This window comes from Xenopus laevis, chromosome 2L (assembly GCF_017654675.1).
Source record: "Xenopus laevis strain J_2021 chromosome 2L, Xenopus_laevis_v10.1, whole genome shotgun sequence".
Taxonomy (NCBI): Eukaryota; Metazoa; Chordata; class Amphibia; order Anura; family Pipidae; genus Xenopus; species Xenopus laevis.
In genome coordinates this window covers 73,686,690-73,710,256 of record NC_054373.1, presented here as the reverse complement: position 1 = coordinate 73,710,256, position 23,567 = coordinate 73,686,690, and the positions used below count along the sequence as shown (strand labels likewise).

The 23,567-nt window shown below is 38.7% G+C and overlaps 1 protein-coding gene across 5 annotated transcripts in view; it reads left to right on the top strand.

Annotated features, from left to right (window-relative positions):
* Positions 1-4,028: 4,028 nt before the first annotated feature.
* The window catches only part of LOC108708156 (kinesin-like protein KIF21B), a 93,210-nt gene continuing 73,671 nt past the window's right edge, over positions 4,029-23,567 (top strand). For all 5 annotated transcript variants that reach the window (XR_005965395.1, XM_041582040.1, XM_018246556.2 and 2 more), the window contains exons 1-6: positions 4,029-4,260; positions 7,777-7,999; positions 8,264-8,446; positions 9,562-9,711; positions 17,511-17,642; positions 21,353-21,490. Coding sequence is in view for 4 of the 5 variants with exons in the window: in XM_041582040.1 (XP_041437974.1) it covers positions 4,220-4,260; positions 7,777-7,999; positions 8,264-8,446; positions 9,562-9,711; positions 17,511-17,642; positions 21,353-21,490 (867 nt within the window). In the remaining variant the exon portion in view is untranslated. The remainder of the gene's footprint in view (positions 4,261-7,776; positions 8,000-8,263; positions 8,447-9,561; positions 9,712-17,510; positions 17,643-21,352; positions 21,491-23,567) is intronic.

Sequence of the window (23,567 nt, the reverse complement as noted above, 5' to 3'; positions counted from 1 at the left end):
AGAAGGTTCTGATCATGACAGTGTGTTCTCTGTGAGTGTCGGTATCCACTGTATTCACTTGGCACTGGTTTACTATATATTACTTGGTTAGGATGTATATACACTTCTGATCTTCAAATGTTTCTAAATACTTTTTAAGTTTTTATAGGCATTTTGTTTATATTACACTTGCTACTTTTTGTGTAGACTTATGCACACAGGTTGCAACAACTACCTGTTTTTGGTGCGATTTCACCACTGGGGGGTGGGTATATAGGAGTTTGTGCAATTCAAGTTTTGGTCTTGGTTTGCTGTTTTTATTGAACAAAAACGTTTTTCTTGCCGAATGTTTGAATAAGATACAGTTCCATGACATGGGCAGAGACAAATACCTGCCGCTTTCCCTCAAACTGGCCTAGGAATAACTAACTCACTCACCATACATTTATTTTGTTTGAGTCTTTTTGGCCACAGCTTTATTGCACAAAACATAATTTAACAATAGATAACACATATATCAATAACAGTTATATTAACAACATTGTAAACATACAAATATGAACAGTGATGTACCATTAACTTGCAATCCTCTGCAAGGCCCCTGGCAATGGACCCAATTAGGTGCATGCAATCGTACCAGCCACCAGCCGCTTGCGCCTTCTAGCATGATGGGTACGCTGGATTGCATGCTACCACAATACAACATACCCTCTCAGAGACCACCGCTCTTAGAGAGCCAACCAAGTTCCATTAACCAACTTGGGACTTGGTAAAAAATTCTCAATTAACTCTCCCCATTGCCAGGGACCCACCGCCCGGCTGTGACAATGGGTTATTCTCTCTCATCACCTCTTGGTTAGTCAGCCCAATACTCACCATTCCACATCAATGTAACCTGTGCCCCACTAACCCAGGCCACAATTGTGACAACTAGCACAAAGGGTTAATACAAGGGAGGGAGGGTGGGACTCCTTTTTTTCTTCCAAAATGGATGCCCTCCTTAGCAGTTAGTGCTATATATCCCCTTAAAACTCCACCCCCCAACTACGTCACTAAACCCACTACTAATCCCCTGCCCGGCAGCTTTGTCCCATCCCTGTCATGTACCCTTTTGCCAGCATGCTCTGTCCCAGGTTTCACTTTCTAAAAAGTCCCAGTAAAAGTTTCTAAATTAAACAATTTATAGGAATGCTTGAAATACAGCCACAATATGTGTAGAACCATTAAGCTTCTATTTTGCTCAAATTCTCCACATATGATGAAAAGAAATAAAGAAAAAGAAGAACACAGAAGTATTTTGTGATACCCTTAACAAAGACGTAATTTACCCTACATGATTTAGACAGTACTTACAGTGCAATTGAGGGTTGTAGTTCAACACAACCACAGTAGCTATAGTTGTAGTTTTTAGTTACTGCAGAATACAGAGTGCAGTTGGGAGTTATAGTTTCACACAATCACAGTTCCACACAAACACAGTCTCTAGTCATAGCAAAGTTACTTCTGTCCTTTACCTTGTAGCTTTGTTGGAGAAAGAGAACTGCAGTTTGTGTATTATCTCCTAGCTCTTTATGCTCTGCTCACCGAGTAAACAGTGCAATAATGCATGCCTCCTTCTCAGATTCCAATATGTTATAGAGGGCTGTAGTTTCGCACATTGACAGTGGCCATAGTTGCAGTTTACAATCACCACTAAGTGTAGAGTGCAGTTAAGAGTTACAGTTCCGCACAGTCACAGCAATGGTATTTGTAGTTTCCAGCCACAACAAAGATAGTTCTATCCTTTCCATTGTGGCACTGTTAGGGAAAGATAGCTGCAGATCTTGTATTACCCCCTATACTTGTCCCCTCTTGTACTTTATGGTTCTATTCACCGAGTATGCAGAGCAATACTGTGTATAACTTATCCTGATTGATAGTCTGCTCCTCGTGTTTCCAGGTGTTATTTAATTTGCTGAATTCCTTGGTTGTGCTTCTTGACATGGAGTAGAACCATAAAGTAGAACCATAAAGTAAAAGGGAGAACCAGTGTAGAAGGGAATACACAATCTTCAGTCCGTTTTCCCCAATAGAGCTACAAGGGAAAGGATAAAAGTAACTTTATTGTGACTAGAAAATACAGCTACTGTGTTTGTGTTTAACTGCAACCCTCAACTTAAGTGTGAAGGGTAAATCAATATGTTATTAAGATTATCACACAACAGAAAACTTGTGTTTTCTTCTTCTTTATTCCTTTCATAATATATGGAGAATTCGAGCAAAAGGAAGGAAGAGAAAAGGAGAAAAGGAAAGCACTGCAACCATCTATTCCTGTTCCTAAGGAAGGTCGGACATGTTGGGCTACTAATTTTTCACCAATAAATATGGTTTTGATCTGAGTGTAATACTATTTTTATATATATATTTAGTAATCGTTAATTTGCACCCAGGCAAGGGGTGCTGCGCCAATGAGGCAGCACCGAGCAGGGTCACCACTCCTTTTCTGGTACCTTTAAGAGTCAAATTTCCTGTTTTTAAACGCTCTCCACACTAGCGATGCGACCCCCCTGCGACCCCCGCAGTGCAGGAAAGCTAAGTGATTGGGGGCAGCATTGCATTTCTTCTTTGGTGAAGAAAAATCTTTATTTTTTATTCTTTATTTTATTGTTTATAAATGAGAGTTGCAGCTACATATATTACATCATCATTTATTGACAATATTTGCAGTGCTTTACCTTAGAGTGCAGAGCGCCCTAGGCAGCTGGCAGGATACCCCCGCCCGTGTGCACGCTTGGAACTGTTCACGCAGGCACACAATCGGAAGTGTGATCTCGCAACTGTGTGCATACGCAAGAGCACACGCACCGCATAACAAGGCAAGTAATGAAGGGGAAGGGCACAGGAGGTATTGACGGAAGAAGGGGGAAGTGCTAGAGGGGAGGATAGGAGGGAGGAGGAGGCGAGAGAAGCACGGGAGGAAGCTGCCTGAACTAGCGGGTAGGCAGAAAATGTTTGCGTAGGTACCTGCCCAGCGCCCCCACAGGTGCCTCTTCTGCCTACCCCTAGTTCCGGCCCTGAAGGGTTACAGAGTACAATAGGATTAGAGGGCCCTGCATATTAGAGTTTACAAACTAAAGGTTAGGGTACAATTGAGACATTAGGATTTTAGAAACACTTTTGTGATTTATGATACAGCAATGATTGCTTAAGTAAAGTACATTGAATATAGGATAGGCGTGATTAGAGCTTGTTTGTATAAGGATGGAAAAGTACCAGTAGAGAGTGAAAGATTAAATAGGTGGGTAAGTGCAGGAGAGAGTGTATCAGAGATTGGATAAAGGAGGCAAGAGGGTATGGGGTCAAGTGCGCAGGTTTTGAGCAGGCTAGAAGTTTGTTAACTTCATCTAGTATTGCAAGGGTAAAGGAGTGCAAAGTGTATCTGAGTGGACTGCACATTAGTCTGAGATTGATTGTTGTCAGACGGTATGCTCAGTCTAATGAGATCGATTTTTTAATTAAAAATGAGCAAGATCTTGGGCAGTTATATTAATGGAGGGGGGCATAAGAGTTAGTTAAATGTGGAAAACAGTCACTGCGGTTTAAAGGACAGAGTGAAGATTAAAGAAGTACTGTTCTTTAGCTATTGATAGAGCTCAATTGTATATCTATATCTATCTATCTATCTATCGATCTATATCTATCTATCTATCTATCTATCTATCTATCTATCTATATATATATATATATATATATATATATATATATATATATATATATATATATATATATATTATATCTACTAGCCTAGGTAATGTTAGTTGTGCAATTGTGGATACCCATAGGACATTTATTCATATATTAAAACTGGCACACAACAAACAGGCATTGCCTCTGTTATTTGTAAAATGTTTGCAGCTCTACCCTTTGCAGCCTTTCCCTTCCTCCTCCATCAGTGAGCAGCTAAGGACCATAAAATTGACCTGCCCTTCCCCAGTGCTTGTGAGTGGTTGCTTCTCAAACCGTGGGTGTGCCCCATCTCCTTCCACCTCTTTATTGGTTGCTGAATCTCTGCTGCCTTACCTTTTGTTCCATTCGGAAATCTGCAACGGAGACTGCTTCAGCATGGGGGAGAAGGGAACTGGGAGTTGGTGCATGATGTGAAATATCCACCCTTGCCTGGAGATGAAAAATCTGCCCCAGATACCTCCTGCCCCACCTGAAATTCCCTTGGCAGTGAGGAATTGGAAAAAGAAGGAGCAAAATGGGGAGCCAGGGGGACTGCAGTGTCAGGGTTGCGCTGAGGTTGGTTTTACTGCAATGTAATTTATCATTGTGAAAGTGATAATGTTAGTATATCTAATGCTGTGTGCCAGGGGATATGTCAGAGTGAGGGCTGTTGTTGCAGCAGTGCTACCCTCCTGTGTGTCTTATATGGTGTGTACAGCAATAACGCTGCAGTGTCAATGAATTGCACAGTCATACTACACGTCTGATAAATAACATTTATGGACATATGTGTTTCAGTTCATTTTGTGCCATATAACAGTTTATCCATATCACAAGGTATCACATGACACTTGAGTATCACATGGGTTGTCTGTCAGATGTGCTATTGTTTCCGAAATAAACTCCAGCTAACTGAGGAAATGAATGCTAATTTACTTTATATAGCACTACTTACTGATACAACGCTTGCATACAAATACAAACGAGAAACAATATTGTATTGCTGGCAGACTAACACATTTGTATGAAAATAACAAATTAATGACAAAACAAAGAAGTTTTCATTATAATGACATGTAATGAATGGCTCCAATAATGTACAACAGCACAAGAGCTAAATGTCATTATGGGTCACTTAAAACAAGTGAGAAAAGTTATTTTAACCGAATTTCCTTTTTTTAATCAACTGTGTGTGACTGCAGACCCTGCAGTAATGGCAGACTGTTTTAAGCTAGCACATCCATGCTTCTTATTACCGTGGGGATTCATATATGCAGGATTTAAGATGTGATACTGTATATCTGGTGAAAGAGCATTTACACAAAAGAAACAAAGGGCAAGAACCACAGCAATTTTACAAGCTGTATTATCTCTTTTGCTTTGCCTAATGTATGCCTGTTTCCTGTGTGGCTTATATGGGAAATGTGACTTCCTGAGTCAGCATAGTAAAAGAAGAAGAGAGAGAGATTGGGGAAGAGGGCAGAAATATATGTGTAGAGAAAAATCAATAATACTAAAAGCTTTCATTCTGCCGATGTATGCTTTTTAAAGTAACAATCGTGGCAAAACTTAAGTCAACAATCAAAACTCAAATGGGATAATACTATAGACTGCAAACCCTTGTGGGTAGGGCTCTCATACATAGCGTAATGATTTTTTTGTCAATTATACATCAGTACAGAATATGGTGTTTTAAAAGTACATGCAATAATAATAATAATATTAGTGTATGTTATATCAGTATGTTTAAGCATTAACAAAACAGAGAGTACAGGAACAGTGCAATGTAATCACTGTGGAAAAAAAATAGGATTTATGTGGCAAAAAGGATACAATTTTATAGGCACTGGAGGATTAATGCATATGTACTCACCATGATCAGGTGACATTAAAAGGGGATTGTATATAAAGACAAAATGTTTAAATTCATTATTTCGAACCCTACATTGTTCCCTATTGGCTTCATTTTCAAAAACTCAGTCTATAAACTCTAAAGCAATTTTTACAAAAGCCTTGTTGTCCTCTCCCAGTGCAGGTACTCATTTGAGCAACTCCTTCCTTGCTCTTCTCACTTTCTATATTATGCCTCTTGCTGTCACCCACTCTCTCACTCCTCTTGTTAACGGAATGTATCACTTGCTTGAGTTTTCTCCTGTCTCCTTGTTCCTGTATCATGCTCTTATGTCAGCATTTTTACACTTTGGGATGCATTTATTGCATTAATGATCACACTTCTTCTGCAAGGTTTAAAAAGCTCCCTTCTGCCCCATTCATACAGTCTAAGCACAGCAGCAGATGCTTTGTTACCATGGAAACCAGAGCAGGGGGGAAAGAGGAGGTATAAGACAGACAAAGAAAGCCAAAGCTAGTGAGAGGAAGAAAGATGTAAAATTGAGTTAAGACAGGGGAAAAAACATTATACTAGATGGAGATGTGAGTACAAAGGGAAGAGGCAAACACACTTTATTGTACAGGTATTAATATATGTGATCTTTATAGCATATACAAACATTTTTACTGCAGACCATTACCAGAATCAGTCTTTGTACAAATGAATACTGCATCACAGCAGTTGAGCACAAGCAACATTACTCTTGGCATCATGCATTACAATTGCTGAATACTTAATTAAATAGTATTTGTATATTAATAGAGCATAGAAAATATCTCTTCTAGTATCAGAGAGTTTATCGATGTGCAGATGTGTATAGCCTTTAAAAATTAAAAACAAATAAATCACCAAACAGTTTCATCCCATAATATTTCCCTTTTAGACGCTTTCGGTTTGACAACACCTTCTACATTTAGTTTACAACAACACCTATTTTTTGTGGTGGGCATTGGCTATTTGGGCAAGTTATCTGCATACAGTGTTTGTCACGCTACTTGGGGGCACCACAAGATCACATGACCACAGGAAAAGAGACAGGCATGCATGAACAGTCACTCATTCATTCACACTCATTCAGCCACACTCATTCATCAATATTATAAAATACTCAAATGAATGATTGTAGGGCTGCTAGCAGGTTGGCCATTTAATGATAAAAACGATCCTATTAAGGAAAAGAAAGTAAATGAATATGCCCTTGCCTTACTACCCTTTTTCCCATTCATACCTATAGAAAATTACAGGTAGGGGATCAGTTATCTGGAAATCTGTTATTCAGAAAATTCTTAAAGTCGTTCTGAAGGTCATCTCCAATAGACTCAATTTTAATTAAATAATGTGACATTTTAATACATATTCCCTTTTTCACTGTAATAACCAGGGGCGGATTTGACGGGCTGTCTTAGAGACTGCCCGCACGGTCCTATCGCCGACCCACACTACCTTGCGCCGTTCGAGGAGCACTGAAGAGGAGAGAGAGCACTAGGGATCTGCATGTCTTTCCCCAGTGCTCCCGAGAAAGTGGCCGGAGCGGCATGGCGTCCATAATGCTTTGCCTCCCCAGGCCCAGGCCTGCTAATAACAAACAGTACATTGTACTTGATCCCAAGTAAGATATGATTAATCCTTATTGGTGGGAAAACAATCCAATTGGGTTTATTTAATATATAAATGATTTTTAGTAGATTTAAGATATGAAGTTCATAATTATGGATAGACACCGGAAAACTCCTGGTTTTGAGCATTCTGGATAACAGGTCCCAGACCTGAACCTGTGAAATACACTTTCATACAGTGTAAAATAAACTCTGGAGATCTGCTGATCTTGGACGTTTTGTGGCTTGGACGGTGCCACTACTCTGTTGAGAGGAACCCCGTTACACATTGGAGTGTGGGACCACCAAAATTTATAATTACAGCGATTGGTCAGGATCCCTGTCACAGGAAAGTCAACAATTATTCACATAATTGAAAATGTCTAACCATGAGAAGGTTTAATTTCTGACACTGTTTCTGTAGCAATCATATTGATATTTGTGATAGTATGTCCCTTTACAAATCATCCCTTGCATCATGCTTAATTGAGTTATCTGACTTTATACTTTCTGCACCAGGATGTCTTAAATCTTGCCACATTTCTTTTATTTTGCTTTCTAACAATTTTCTCCATTGCACTCCTAAATTTTTTTCCCTGTTCTCAGGATTCGTCCACAAAGCAGTAAGGAACAGGCTGAAGGATGCCGTGTATGTACATGGGTTTATGCTGGAGAGCCACAGGTGCTTTTGGGTAAAGACAAAGCTTTCACATATGATTTTGTGTTTGATATGGACACAGACCAAGTCCAGGTCTACGAGACTTGTGTACGTGGGCTGGTGGAAGGTTGCTTTCAAGGCTACAATGCTACTGTGCTGGCCTATGGACAGGTATGAATGAATCCTAGGTTCTATGTGTGTACAAATTACTACTGAAAACTTTTCTTTGATAATCCTAGCCTTACTATATTTTATTAACTTTACTGCTGTGTCATCTACACTATGCGTTGTTTTGCCTCTTCTTCCTCCTTACTTTACTCCTTAGTAGTTCTTGTGCAGTTTCTGTTGTGTTTCTGTGTAGAAATCTTTAAATGCTTATTTTTTTATAGCTGCTTATATGTTAAACCATGGTAACTCAACCCTTTCCAATTTCAGACTGGTGCTGGGAAAACACATACAATGGGTAGTGGATTTGATCTTGTGGTAACGGAGGAAGAGCTGGGGATCATCCCACGTGCTGTGCGTCAGCTCTTCAGTACCATACAAGAGCACAAAACTTCTGCTTATGAGAGAGGACAGCCAGAGCCCAGCTTTAAAGTTAGTGCACAGTTCTTAGAAGTAAGTAAATGTTAAACTGGAAAGTAAAGAAAAAGCACCAAAATATGAATGAATTTAAATATAATGTAATGGCTCTGCACTGGTAAAAATGCAGTTTTCAATGTTTGCTTCAGAAACACTTCTACATTTAGGGCACATGGAGCGTATTTAACACTTCTCTCCGCCTGCGGTTTTTTAACGGAACAGAGAGAAGCGAATCTCTTATGATCAGTAGCTTCCTCTGGCTGAGCTGCCAGGCACATCTTTGGCCTGAGTGCAGCTACATTACTGCCTGCTTTCTTCTTTTATCAGGCCTTTCCGTCTCATTAAAATCTGCAGGCAGAGAGAAGCACTGAATACGCTTTGTGTGCCCTTGCCCTAAATATCAATACGGTGCTGTTTAGCCATTGGGGCAGCTATTCAAGCTGAATATGAGAGAAAGGCACATAGCAGATAACAGATAAGTGTGTTCAATACAACGGATTTAGTTCTTACACAGTAAGATAAACAGGGGTCAGATGACTTTCATGGATTTCTAGGATAGAAAGAAAAAAAACCTCTAATTTAAAAAAAACTTTAAGGGGGTTATATACTAAGCTCCGAATACTCAAAATTCCCCGAAATCCGAAAAATTTGTGATTTTTCTTTTATAAATTCTGACTTTTAAAAAAATCACAAATTTTTCGGAATTTATTGAACCCCGAGGGCTAAAAAGCCCAAATATAAAACCATGGCATCTCAAACCTGTCGAGGTTGCATAAAGGTCAATGGGAACAGTCCCATTGATTTTTGGTTGTGTCTGGGGTTTCGGGCAATTTCACAATGTTTTCGGAGCTTTCGGGTGAAAACTCCGAAAAATACTGAGATTTCGGGGGAAATTCACGAAAAAATCGTGGAAAAATGTATAAATAATATAAATAAGCATTAAAAACCCGAGCTGGGTTAGTAGGAGTTTGTAGCAGCCGATATTGAGATAAATTCGGACATATTTTAATTTTAAAAACAATATTTTCACTGGTGTTGCTGGTCCATTAAACATTTAAAACCATAATAAACTCATTTTTAAAAGCACTTTAGCCTGAATTATAAACCTATTCCTTTCCTATTTTATAAACTTCTATCTCCATTTTGACTAGCTCTACAATGAGGAAATTTTGGATCTGTTTGACGTATCACGCGATCCTGACTCTCGTTATCGGAAATCCAACATACGGATCCATGAGGATGCTAGCGGAGGGATCTATGTTAGTGGTGCCAGCATTCGCAGTGTCAGCTCAGAAGGAGAGGTAAGCCTAAGCTTGTCCAGTAAATTTAATGTAATATACTTGAACACCAAAAATCTGCGATATAAGTATATTTCTTAAGCTTAAAGGCCCACTATTAATAAGTCATAAAATACATCAGAGCAATAAAACCTTCTGAATTAAGCCATTTTGTATACAGTACTATTAGGTTTATTTTGGTACAGAATTGTTTTTTACCAAGGAGTGCTTTTGTTATTCATTTTTATCTGCATCTCATTAGTTTCAATATTTATCATAAAGCTTAAACATATACAGTAGTTCTCACCAATATGTAGATTTGGAATACATCATTTGGCTAATTGTGTCACTTTGTTTCCAGCAGTGAAAACACAATTTGGCCCCTACCCAACCACATCACTCAAATTATAGGGGCCCCCATATCTTAGGGCCTAATGCAGGACTGTGCAGACCCCAATGCTGTGATCGTTGACTAGGTGAATGTGCATACTACAGCTTGTCAACAACAGCACCAGAGCTCTGAAAGGATGAAATGGCTGCCAAACATGGCCACCACCACCAGTGGTGGCCCTGTGTGAAGCCCCAAGGTGTTAAAGATTGTCTTCACAACTACGTCTCTACTTAAAACTTGGGTCCTTGTACAGGTAATCATCACCAGGGTACTGACACTCCTTTCTGAGCTCTAGGCCAGTGGCACACACACTGTTTTTTCCATTGAAAAAAATCTATTCCCATCCACCCAAATTTGCATGTGAATTGAGTGGCACATCATCACCTTATCATTGTTATAATGGTGAGGATTTTGGGGCAAAAACGATAATGTTCATGGTTGTATTAAAGGGAATGTAAGGAAAAAAAACAATATTTCATGCAATGTACTTCAATTAGAAATTTTGTACAGTTTCTTTAAAATTATGAAATATAGGGACAGGCTTCATTGTTAAGGGCCTTGAATGTAAGTAGTTCGAATTTGATTCTAGAGGAGATTGGGAACCAGTCAAGGGATATGCATAGGAGAGCAGTTGATGTTGAGCGGTGAGATAGATAAATGAGTCAAGAAGCAGCATTTAGAAAAGACTGGAGTTGTGAAAGGCAACTTGTTGGAATACCTGCGAGGAGTAGGTTACAGTAGTCAAGGCAGGAGATAATAAGAGACCACATAAGCGTTTTGGTTGTATCTGAACTGAGATATGTCGTATGTTGTATGGCAATATTGTACAGCTAAATATGACAAGATTTTGCAAGTGTTTGGATGTATGGTGAAAAAGACAAATGAGTGTCTAAGATAATTCCTAGGCAGCATGCCTGTGTGGTCGAATGAATGGCATGAAAAAGGGGAGGATCTTAGAGGAAATATAATGAGTTCAATATAATGAGTTCTGTTTTAGAAAGATTCAGTTTCAGGTGGCGCTGAGACATCCTGGAGGAGACAGCAGCAATGCAGCCTGTGACTTGGAAAAGGACAGAAGGAGAGAGGTCAGGAGTAGACAAAGAGAGTTGTGTGTCATCAGCATAAAGGTTATACCGAAATCAAAAATGACTGAATACGTTTTCCTAGCAAAGTAGTATAGAGTATAGCGTAGTATAGAGTGAGTATGATGTACCTAGGTTTGTTGCTTCCAGTCAGATGCCACACCTTAAGATTCTACAATACTAACCCCCTGGAAATGATGACAGGGGAAGGATTGTGTAAATAGGCAGGAGTGCCGGTAATGGGAGATTATGGATCCGAGGAACCCACGAAAGTCAAGGATGAGCCAAGGTTAGATCAGGCAGCATGGAATCAAGGTCATGAATCGGGCCGATGTCGGTTCAGGTAGGGAAGAGTCATAAATGGGAAACAAGCCAGGGTCGAGAGAGTCTCAGGCAGCATAGAGTCAGGGGTCAAAACAAGCCAAAGTCAAACCAGAGAATCAAACAGGAAAACAGGAACAAGGCTTAGTATCCACAGGAGCAAAAGATCACTTAGCAATCTGTCATGGTCACTGGCATCTTTAAATATGCAAGTAGCATGCGGCAAATTGATGCAGGCGATGGATCAGATGTATACATGGGACGGCATTGCCACCTTCATTTGCTGATGGCGGTGAACAGGACACGCGCCTTAAAACCCGCACAGGACAGGTAAGTGTCTTTACATAGAGTTAGAGAAAGCAACTTTAAAGGAATGATCAGAAATACACCATATAATCCATTAAAGAGCAGTGTCACAAATGCCAGCTAGAGTATAGAATGTCTAGGAGGAGTGGGTGGTCAACTGTATCAAAGGCTGCAGAGAGATCAAGAAGGACGAGTATGAAATAGTGACCTTTAGACTTTGCCAGGATAAAATCATTGGTTACTTTGGTGAGTGCAGTTTCAGTTGAGTGTGTTGGGCAGATGCTAGATTTCAGGGGGTCAAAAAGGGAGCTGTGAGTTAGATTCTGGCCAGGTGTTTGTAAACAAATCTTTCCAATTTGGATGTGAATGGAAGAAGGGAAACTGAACAATAGTTGATGAGAGAGCTGAGATCAAGGCAATGTTTTTTGAGAATAGAAGTGATTAGTGCTTGTTTGTATAAAGATGGAAAGTGCCAGTAGAAAGGGAAAGTTTAAATAGGTGGTTAAGTGCAGGAGAGATTGGGTAAAGGAGGGGAGAAGCTATGGGGTAAAGGGAGCAGGTTGTGGGTTTGAGCAGGCTAGAAGTTTGCTAACTTCATCTAGTGTTGCGGGGGTGAAGGAGTGCAAAGTGGGTGTGAGTGTTTTATAAGAATATGAGATTGTTGTCAAATGGTATGGTAAGTCTAATGAGATTTCTTTCTTATTTCATGTGTTCCATCGCAAGGAAGTTAACAGACTCCATTTTATCCTATAGTGACAGTACTCAAGGCAGTAGTGATTTGTGGGTTGGGTGGGTTCTGGAAAACCAAATTCACCCAGAGGTGGTTTGTGGCTGGTGGTGGTGCAAATTCAATGTCACTCCATGACTTTATGTAGCTGTTCCAAACCCTCTAGCAATGGGGCAGTTCTTGTTTATATACTTTCTCTCACCCCACCCCCTTTGATGATATCAGAGAAGGGATGGGTTGGGTGCTCATATATAAATTGTATGGTGGGCCAGGTTGGGTGCAGGTTTGGACAGTTTGAGCTTGGGAATATTTTTCAGCCCACATATCTCTACACCGAACCGCCAAATGAAGGTGAGATGCAACCGTTTGACAGGTCAGTTCAGTTCAGTGGTTTGGTGTGGTTACAGAAACAACATAAAAGAATGGGCTATGTTAAGACTATTATGGGGGATGTGAAGGAACAATTGACAACCACAATAAAAGCTTTTTAATTTCACCTTTCCTTGACTCTCATATAGTCGGCTTGCTGACACTTAGGGGGCAGATTTATCAAGGGTCAAATTGAAAATTCAAAGTTTGAATTCGAATTTTTTAGTTTTTTTAATGGCCAAAACTGTCAAATTCGATTAGCGAATTGTTAAAATTTGATTAGCGTTTTTATAAAATTTCAGATTTGATTTTAGAGATTTATCATAATCTGCCCTTTAAGAACTTGAATTCAAATATTCGCCACCTATAACCTGCGAAATTGCTGTTTTAGTCAATGGGAGACGTCCTGGGATCAATTTGGAGTTGTTTGCTCCCTTTCTGACATTAGAGGTTGTTTTTTGAGAAAATTTGATTTGAATTCAATTTGAGTTTTTGGGTCGATCCAATTCACCTCAGTTTTACAAATCTGATTTTTTAAAATAAATTTCCATTTGTCTAATTTTGACTTCATGGGAGTGTATGGGAGTTTTTAAAAACTCACATGAATTAGAAATTTTACATTTGATAAATTTGCCTCTTAGATAATTAAACCAGCAAAATTAAAAGCAAATTATGGTTTCAGAGCATACAAACTAATATACCTTTATATGTAAAACTGCTAAAATACACAGGGTTAGGTTTATTATACTTTGACCAATTTAACATAACATGTGTGAAATCAAAATCTGAGACAATTGATCAATTTACCTTCATTTATGTAACTAGTTTGTTAATAAAAATCATTGTAAACTCTTTTATGAATGTTGTGCATCAGGACCACTTATAATAAGTTAACGATAGTTAATAAATTAGCCCCACATATATGTTAGTGTTTTTCAGTTGGGAAAGGGACACTTAAAAGAGCAGATTAAGTTTATAGAACTTAAAATTGTATGCAACAAATTATGATTATGATCTTTTTTTTTCTGTTTTTTGCTGTTGTAATAATTAAGTTGAATGAATTGTAGTTTCTCCCTCTCAGTTTCCCGGTAGCAGCTCACAGAGTCAGATTGCTAGATTTTTAAACCATTAAAATGAGACATATGCAAAAAAAATGACAAGTTGTAATTTAATAATGTTGTCTTAAATTGTGCTGTATTAGTTTAAATTAGCCAGCAATGTATTTTAATAATATAAAAGCAATGCATAGACAATTAGTCAGATTTTAAGTACATTCTGATCATGGAGAATTTATGGATTTATTTGGGCAGTAGCAAAGAGATAACTACTAATGATCTGGCACTGTACTTGGGCATTTAAAATGATAACAATGTTATTTTAAAATGCTACATCTAGTTAGAGGAATATGGTTGCATATATGGAATACAGTAAGCCCTTGCACCTCTGAGCGCAAGAATTGCGACTTGCACATCTGAATGACACCCCCTAGCTTGCGCATCCCAATGGCTAGCAACTTAGGGTCCTGGTGTGTGTGTGGGGGTGCCTACAGTACATGCCTCCCTGTGTGTCTGCTCTCTTGGGTAGAGCTCTGCCTCAAGGAACAGCATGCCCCTTTGCTCTGTAGGCATGTGGTGACTATCTCATTTGTGCCTGCCAGCCACTGGTGCTTCTCAGCCTGTGGATCTAAATGACACTCATGCTAGGGAGGAACTCCTGTTTTGCCCACCACCAGTCCCCTCTGAGTGTGGTGCTGCCCAATATAGATGATTTAAATTAGCTGTATCAATTTAAAAAAAATAAAAATAGGTGGTTACCATATATCAATTTTGCATAATTAAAAAAAAGAAAAACCTTTGTGTATCTGATATTAAATTAATCATGTAGAGTACCACACCACAGCTTTCGGTATCACACATTATAAGGGGAATTTCATTGATTACCGCGGCAGCCATTGCATTATCTAAATGTTAATCTTATAGTTGTGGTAGTTACTCCAGAGCCCAAACCCAATAATCAGTTAACAAATGGTTCAAACCACAATCCTGCATCCTGGTTTCCCACTGCAGCATGTGAAACAAGAAGTATAGAACAATCTCACCAATACTTTTATTACATATTTATGAAAAACAGTCCTTCGTATAGGCAAGTAAGAGATACTGTATTCACTTTGCATTTCATTCTAGGAGTTCAAAGAGCTTTGTATTAAGCTGCAACCTATGGAGCAGAGTGCAAAGAAAGGGATATTGTCTAAAATGTTCACTATTGAATTTGTTTGCCCATTTCCAGGTTTTATGTAAAAGTCAAAAGCACCCTGGAGACAGCCTTACACTATGGGTGACATTAAGAAGTGTTTTGTTGCAGTATAGAAAAATCACTTGATATCCTCAACATGCAGAGGAATCTTTGCAGCATACCACACAGTGCCTCAGAAGAAAAGTCATGACTTGCCATTGGCTATGTGGCAAAATATTTCACCAGCCTTTATACTTGGCCCAGTGTCTTGAAATGACATTGGCAGACATCACAGATCCTGCAGACTAATCCAAAGTTTCATAGAACTACCTCTTACGTTATGATCCACTGGCAACGAGAAACTGGTTACAGAATTAATCACTTTACAGTGGCCTAGTGCTAATTCTGGTACTTTAATGCTGGTGTCCACACAGTAAGCAGCTATACCTGATACCTGATATTTAAGCAGGTATATACTGTGTGATATTGTGAAATCAGGGGGAATAAGCATTTGCAAGATCCAGACACCATGTACAATCCCAGCAGAGTTGCCTGAATGCAGTGTGTTGAGGGATCTTTGGCTCTTTCCTGACTTTTCCCTACATTTTAGAACACCTAGCAATCTAAATGTAGTGACACCCAGCATTCAACTCATCATGCAGAGGACCACAGCACTGTACCATATTTCATTCTGATACCATAACTAGCAGAATAACATTCCTTATTGGGGCATTGCAAGTAACAATGTGACTTAACCAATTTATTATCAGCCACAGAATGCAGCAAACAGCTTTACAGTTGACAAAGAGAGTTTCAACCCCCAACCCCTTATGCTATTTTTTAGTCTCAGTGGCTGGGTTAAGCATCTTTATTTGATAGTATGTGGCTTTTGTCTGCATACCTTATTGTTCTCATATAATAGAAGCCTGGCAGGAATCTATGGAGCAACATAATGCATAGTATTACAGTGGGTCTGCTGGACTATTTCATTTATTGATGCAACCGTGCAGAACAATAATCATTAAAGTCCACTGCAAACCACTGAAAATCACAAAATCATGTGTTTGACAATAAACTGACCTATTGATAGCTCTTTTATTTAAAGTTTAAGAACACATGTAACACAACAACCACTGTATCAATAAGTAATGCAGCTGTTCTATAGTACAGTACTGACAAGAGTGCACATCTAATATCCAGTACCTTCTTAGACAATGTATACAGGTCATCATTCGGTCTATCCACCAATTAGTGTAAACCAATTACAGATTTGGGCTACTGTAGGCCCTGTTATTGTGTATTAGAGTTTCTCAATCTAGAAGGGGGGATTAAACCAATTAGTGTTGAGTCTACTGAAAATTCCTGTTTATGGAATCAATCATTATCAGTATTGGGGGAGGTGTCAGTTTTATATACTTCTATCTAGTGGAAAAAGATCATTGTATCTTACAACCGGTAGACAATGTAACACAAAAGGGATAATCTACTTGCAAAATAGTGTATGTTATGTTACATGACTTTTATCATGAAACCATATCACACCCACACCTCAGTGGTGTAGCCAAATTCCTTCTTAGGGTGAGGGTAAAGTAACACATTGAAATGAAATTGCAAATTGACAAATCCTCATTTATACTTCAGTTACTAATGCAATTATTTTTCCACCAACTATATATGTAAGAGACTGGGCTCCATATCACTCCCTCTGATTCCCAGTCTCACCGTTAGCATGTTACCCCTCTGATTTCCAGTCTTGCCATTACCTGGCCTGATAAGCATTACTATCTTAATGTTCCAGAAAAAGGGTGGCTGTTGTGCTTGATCATCTTTATTTATTTATTTATTTATATATTGTTAGATAAAAATGGTCTCCTATGCCATTGTTTCCAGTATCCAATAGTTGCTCCTTGGTGAATACTGTATGTAAGAGCTTAATTTAAAATTGAATTTTAATTTTGTGTCAATTAGATTTTTAGATAGATTGAGGATTGAGCTTTGACTGACTGATTGTAGGACATTCAGTTTCTTGGTTTGAAACTACTCTACTGTAGCTATGGCTGTATTTTGTCTTGCTAGAAGGGACCTCATTAAAGCATTCATGACAGTGAATTCTAGGAAAAACATGGAGACCTGCACTTGTTTTTCATACTTTGCACCCCTATCCGACGTTTGTAAATTAACCATTTTGTATCTTGATCATTATGTACTACTATTTGGAGTTCTTAATAGAAGAAAAACACATTATAAATAGCTGTTATTATATAAACTTTTATATCAGTCATTAATATTTTCATTGGTCAAATATAAAAGTGTCAATTATAAATATTAAAACTGACTCTTTAAAATATAGAAAAAAGCCAGATTCTTACTAACTAATTTTCATTAAATCTTTAAGCTATTACAGCTACTGAAGGAAGGTGCTCTTTCTCGTACTACAGCCAGCACCCAGATGAATTCACAGAGTTCACGTTCACATGCTATCTTCTCAGTCCATCTCCAACAAACTCGTGTTTCTGAGTCTTGCTCGGTAAGAAGTTGCTTATTTCAATGCCTTCTATGTACTGATCATTTTAATCTAACTTTTCAGTTTGAGCGAGAAGTAAACCCTGTTATTGCCTTGTTCCTAAAGTCAATGCATGTACAATATGTATTGCCATACAAGTAAGCTTGTGGGCACTCCTCTAAATTGTGGGCAATCCTCTATACTGCACTTGTTGCAACATCATCTCGCTCATAAAAAAAATTCTGCTAATGCCCACTGAGACTTGCAGCAGCAGGACTATGAGAAATGTGCAGTTGAGACTTCTCCAACTGATTAGCGGGTCTGGAGGAAAAGCACAAGACAGTACATTACAGGGAGTGGGGCTAATGCTAGAACAGGAAGCAGAAGACTGTACTTCTGCTGTGGGAATCAGATCAGATGGAATCCAGGAAAGCAGGTATCTGATCATGAGGGATATATATTTTAAAGTTTTACAATTTTAAACAGTAAGCAGGGTGCTCAGAATTAAATTTTTCTCCAGATGAAATCCAAATTCACGTTCACATGCTATCTTCTCAGTCTATCTTCAACAAAATAGTTTTTCTGAGTCCTGCTCTATGTACATCATTTTAGTCTAACTTTTCAATGTGAGTGAAATGTAAACCCTGTTCTTGCCTAGTTCCTAAAGTCGATGCATGCACAATATGCATTACCATACGAGCAAGATTGCCAAGCTCACTTTATATAGAATCAGGTTGTCCTCTAACTTGCGACAGCATCTCTTTCAAAAAAAAATCATGCCCACTGAGACTTGCTCCAGCAACAAGACTATTGAGAAATGTGCAGTAGAGGCTGTTCCAATGGCCTAGCTTGTTTGGAGAAGCACAGCACAGTACTTCACTAGAACAGGATGCATAATCACACAATGTGATAAACAATCAGATGTGAGAAAATGCATGTGCAATTGTATAAACTATATACTTCATGCATTATGCATCCATCTAAGATGCATCCATCTAAGAGGGATCCCTCCCCCCATGTGTACTAATTTATGTTTTTAATTTGTTTTAATTGTAAACAGAGGCATAGTTAAATTTACATAGTCACATAGTTAAATTGGGTTGAAAAAAGACAAAGTCCATCAAGTTCAACCCCTCCAAATGAAAATCCAGCATCCATACACACACCCCTCCCTACTTTTAATTAAATTATATATACCCATACCTATACTAACTATAGAGCTTAGTATCACAATAGCCTTTGATATTATGTCTGTCCAAAAAATCATCCAAGGCATTCTTAAAGGCATTAACTGAATCAGCCATCACAACATCACCCGGCAGTGCATTCCACAACCTCACTGTAACTGACTGTGAAGAACCCCCTACGTTGCTTCAAATGAAAGTTCTTTTTCTTCTAGTCTAAAGGGGGTGGCCTCTGGTACGGTGATCCACTTTATGGGTAAAAAGGTCCCCTGCTATTTGTCTATAATGTCCTCTAATGTACTTGTAAAGTGTAATCATGTCCCCTCGTAGGCGCATTTTTTCCAGAAAAAACAACCCCAACCATGACAGTCTACCCTCATAATTTAAGTCTTCCGTCCCTCTAACCAATTTAGTTGCACGTCTCTGCACTCTATCCAGCTCATTTAAATCCCTCTTAAGGACTGGAGTCCAAAACTGCACTGCATACTCCAGAAGAGGCCTTACAAGGGACCTATAAAGAGGCATAATTATGTTTTCATCCCTTGAGTTAATGCCCTTTTTTATGCAAGACAGAACTTTATTTGCTTTAGTAGCCACAGAATGACACTTTCCAGAATTAGACAACGTGTTATCTACAAAGACCAATAGATCCTTCTCATTTAAGGAAACTCCCAACACACTGCCATTTAGTGTATAACTTGCATTTATATTATTTTTGCCAAAGTGCATAACCTTGCATTTATAAACATTGAACCTCATTTTCCAGTTTGCTGCCCAGTTTTCCAGTTTAGACAAATCACTCTGCAAAGTGGCAGCATCTTGCATGGAACCTATAGTTCTGCACAATTTAGTATAAACTGCAAAAATAGAAACAGTACTTTCAATGCCCACCTCCAGGTCATTAATAAACAAGTTGAAAAGCAAGGGACCTAGTACAGAGCCCTGCGGTACTCCACTGGTCCAATTAGAAAATGTTCCATTTACCACCACTCTTTGTAGTCTATCTTTTAGCCAGTTCTCTATCCAGGTACAAATACTATGTTCCAGGCCAACATTCCTTAATTTAACCAGTAACCTTTTGTGTGGCACTGTATCAAATGCTTTAGCAAAGTCTAAGTAAATCACATCCACTGCCATCCCAGAATCGAGGTCTCTACTTACATTCTCATAAAAAGAAATTAAGTTAGTCTGGCAAGATCTATTACGCATAAAACCATGCTGGCACAAACTCATAGTATTGGTTTGTAAATAAATAATGCCTTTTTAACAATAATTTTTGATCACTTAATTAATTCATATTACTTGTGGGCCCACAGTCAGGAGTTAAGTCCCTATTTTAGATGAAGAATTATGTAACAATTCCTTACAGACTTACAGTACCAGTGAAAAACAATCAATATTACTTATAGGCAATTTGTAATGTACATTAAGGGGCCGATTCACTAACTTCGAGTGAAGGATTCGAAGTTAAAAAACTTCGAATTTCGAAGTATTTTTTGGGCTACTTCGACCATCGAATGGGCTACTTCGACCTTCGACTACGACTACGAATCGAAGGATTCGTAGTAAAAATCGTTTGACTATTCGACCATTCGATAGTCGAAGTACTGTCTCTTTAAAAAATACTTCGACCCCCTAGTTCGCCATCTAAAAGCTACCGAAGTCAATGTTAGCCTATGGGGAAGGTCCCCATAGGCTTGGCTAACTTTTTTTGATCGAAGGATATTCCTTCGATCGTGGGATTTAAATCCTTCGAAACGTTCGATTAGAAGGATTTAATCGTTCGATCGAAGGAATTATCCTTCGATCGTTCGATTGAAGGAATTATCCTTCGATCGTTCGATCGAACTATCTGCGCTAAATCCTTTGACTTTGATATTCGAAGTCGAAGGATTTCAATTCCTAGTCGAATATCGAGAGTTAATTAACCCTCGATATTCGACCCTTAGTGAATCGGCCCCTAATATTTTGATGAGTAGTTTTTAGTGTCAGCATAACGTTAATCTCCACCACAGACAATAATGCATTCACTGGGTTTATTAAAAATACCCAGTGGCTACACCACATAGTAGCCTGAAGTTACCTAGCAAGGCAACTTCCAGCTTCTTTGTGATGTGTATATATATATGCATATGTACCACCTGCAGTTTACATTAATCCCAGTAGGAAAGAAACTTTTTTTTGTCTGCACTGGAGGCAACTGAGGCCCCCGCTACACCCCTGCTTGCCAACTCCTCCCACCTCTTCCCCTCTACACTTGCCACTGCTGATGTGCAGGGTGAGGAGGCAGGTGAGGTACTGTATGTGCCTAGGGATACTTATGCTCCCCACTATTGCGCCCTAAGCGAGTCTCTTCTGTTTTCCAACCCTGCTGTCTGCCAGTAGCCTAATTCTAAAAAAAATGTTGACATTTAGAAAACCCAATAGGATTGTCCTCCACCTACATGAGATTACGCAGCTTACCCCAGTTATAAGGTACTGTATAATTACAGACAAAATTTGCTTACGTAAAATGCCTTACTTCTGTCTTTGCTTTTCTCTGCTCTACAGGTGGACAGTTCTTCCTTGGAGTATGAGACTTTGACTGCTAAATTTCACTTTGTTGACCTGGCAGGATCTGAACGTCTCAAAAGGACAGGAGCAACTGGAGAGAGAGCAAGAGAAGGGATCTCTATTAATTGTGGCCTTGTAAGTGTCATTGTTAGTCTTAAAATATATGCATGTTTGGAGGACTAGGATACTTTGGTCCTTTCTGAAATGAAGTGCTTGCACATGTAACGTAGCCATCTGATCACACACCTCCTTAAGTTATTTAGGTGCTATATATTGTGCCGTTCTATGAAAAATACTATTGTTGCCGTCATATGTTAGCACACACCTCTGGTGGGGGGGTGAACTTGTATGTTCCTTTTACTAGTCGCAAGATATGTTAAATTCATAATTCATACCTTGGGGTTGTTTTGTTTTTAGCTTAACAATCCTTTTAAAGGAGAACTAAACCCTAAAAATTAATATGGCTAAAAATGCCATATTCTATATACCGAACTTTGCGCCAGCTAAAAGTTTCAGCTCCTCAATAGCAGCAATGATCCAAACTTGTCACAGGGGATCAACATCTTGGAAAGTATCTGCAACATTCACGTTCTCAGTGGGCTTCGAGCAGCTGTTGAGAAGCTAAGCTTAGAGGTTGTTGCAAACTATCAAGCAGAAATGAGGTTGGCCTGTAATATAAGATGATGCTACAGGGTAGATTATTACATTCTGATGCCAGTTGCACTGGTTTCTGTGCTGCCATGTAGTAATTATCTGTATCAATTACTAATTAGCCTTATATTGTGATGTGTGCTGTATATTTTGAATCGGTCCCTAAGCTCAGTAAGTGACAGTAGCACAGAGCATGTGCAGTGAATCAGCAGAAAAGGGGAGCTACTGGGGCATATTTGGAGGCACAGATCTTTACTGCTAAATGGGTTTGGTTGCCTTGGGCTGGTACAGAAGCTTCAGAACATAATGTACAACATTTTTAGTGGCTAGTTCCACTTTACATCATGAAACCCACAAGACCAAATTCTGACTTGAACAAATAGCCATTGAAGTTAGACCATAGAAAAAAATCATCATACATGAAAATAAAAAATATAGGTATTATTAAATGCATCATTGAAAATACACCTTAAAGTCCTGTCGCTTAATTGTAATCTACGTTTCATTTTCACTGATCTAGAGATGAAATGTAGATTACAATTAAGACACAGGACTTCCAGTCATTAAACCAGTTAGTATAACAGTGCTAACAGTATGAGTACAAGTGCATATGAATTAATGTACATAAACCATTCACTAGAGAGCAATAAAGAGTGCATATCTACTTCAGTGGTATAAATAACAAGTTCATATTTCATCCTCATGATGTATGTAAATAGTTAGGAGATAATGTACATAGGGAATAATGTACATACTGATCTTTTGGAGATCAGTAATCAGTAAAAATCTACATGAAAGCAGCATGGTTGAAACGGAGTGCAGAAATGCCCCATCTGCAATTGGCCACTCAAGGTGACTAGAGGGAGGGGCTTGACATCACCATTGTGATATTAAACTCCTCTGTATGGCTGCCATTTTGCTTTTTTTTGCAAGCAAACGCTCCGCCACACTTCGCACCACTTCTCCAGGTGTAAATTTGTTACCACTAAAATGCAAAGTTGCATATCAGCAGCTGAATGCTGGCTAAGTTTAGCTAGCATTAATTTGTCGGCACACGTATTTCTTAGCAATCTTTCGCTAGCATTCAATTCTTCCTAACGAAGAACTCTTCCTAACGTTAGTACTCTTACGCTTAAGTCAATTTGAATATGGTGGGTAGATATAGGTCATATAGACTTCTTTATTAGTCATGTTGGTTAAATGCTTGAAGTGGCCACTTATTATTACAAATGTCCAAGTAAGCAAAATAAAAGATTAAATACTGTAGATCCTCTAATGCCCTAGGCCTAGACATAAGTCCATCCGCAAAAACAAATGTGGCAAGCCCCTCAAATTGGTTAACACAAAAATCTTTAAAAGTTAGAACTTTTGAAGGCAATCCCACTTTAAAAAAAACCCCAGCATTTTTTACAACTTTTATGACTTTCCGGCATACATGATATGATGTCACTGACATAAGATTGAGGAGTATGTAGCTTCATCTTATCAGTTCGCCTGGTCTAAGGTAGCGAAGGAAACTGGCGAAATTCCCACTTTAGTGAATTTGTGGAGTTACGTTTGT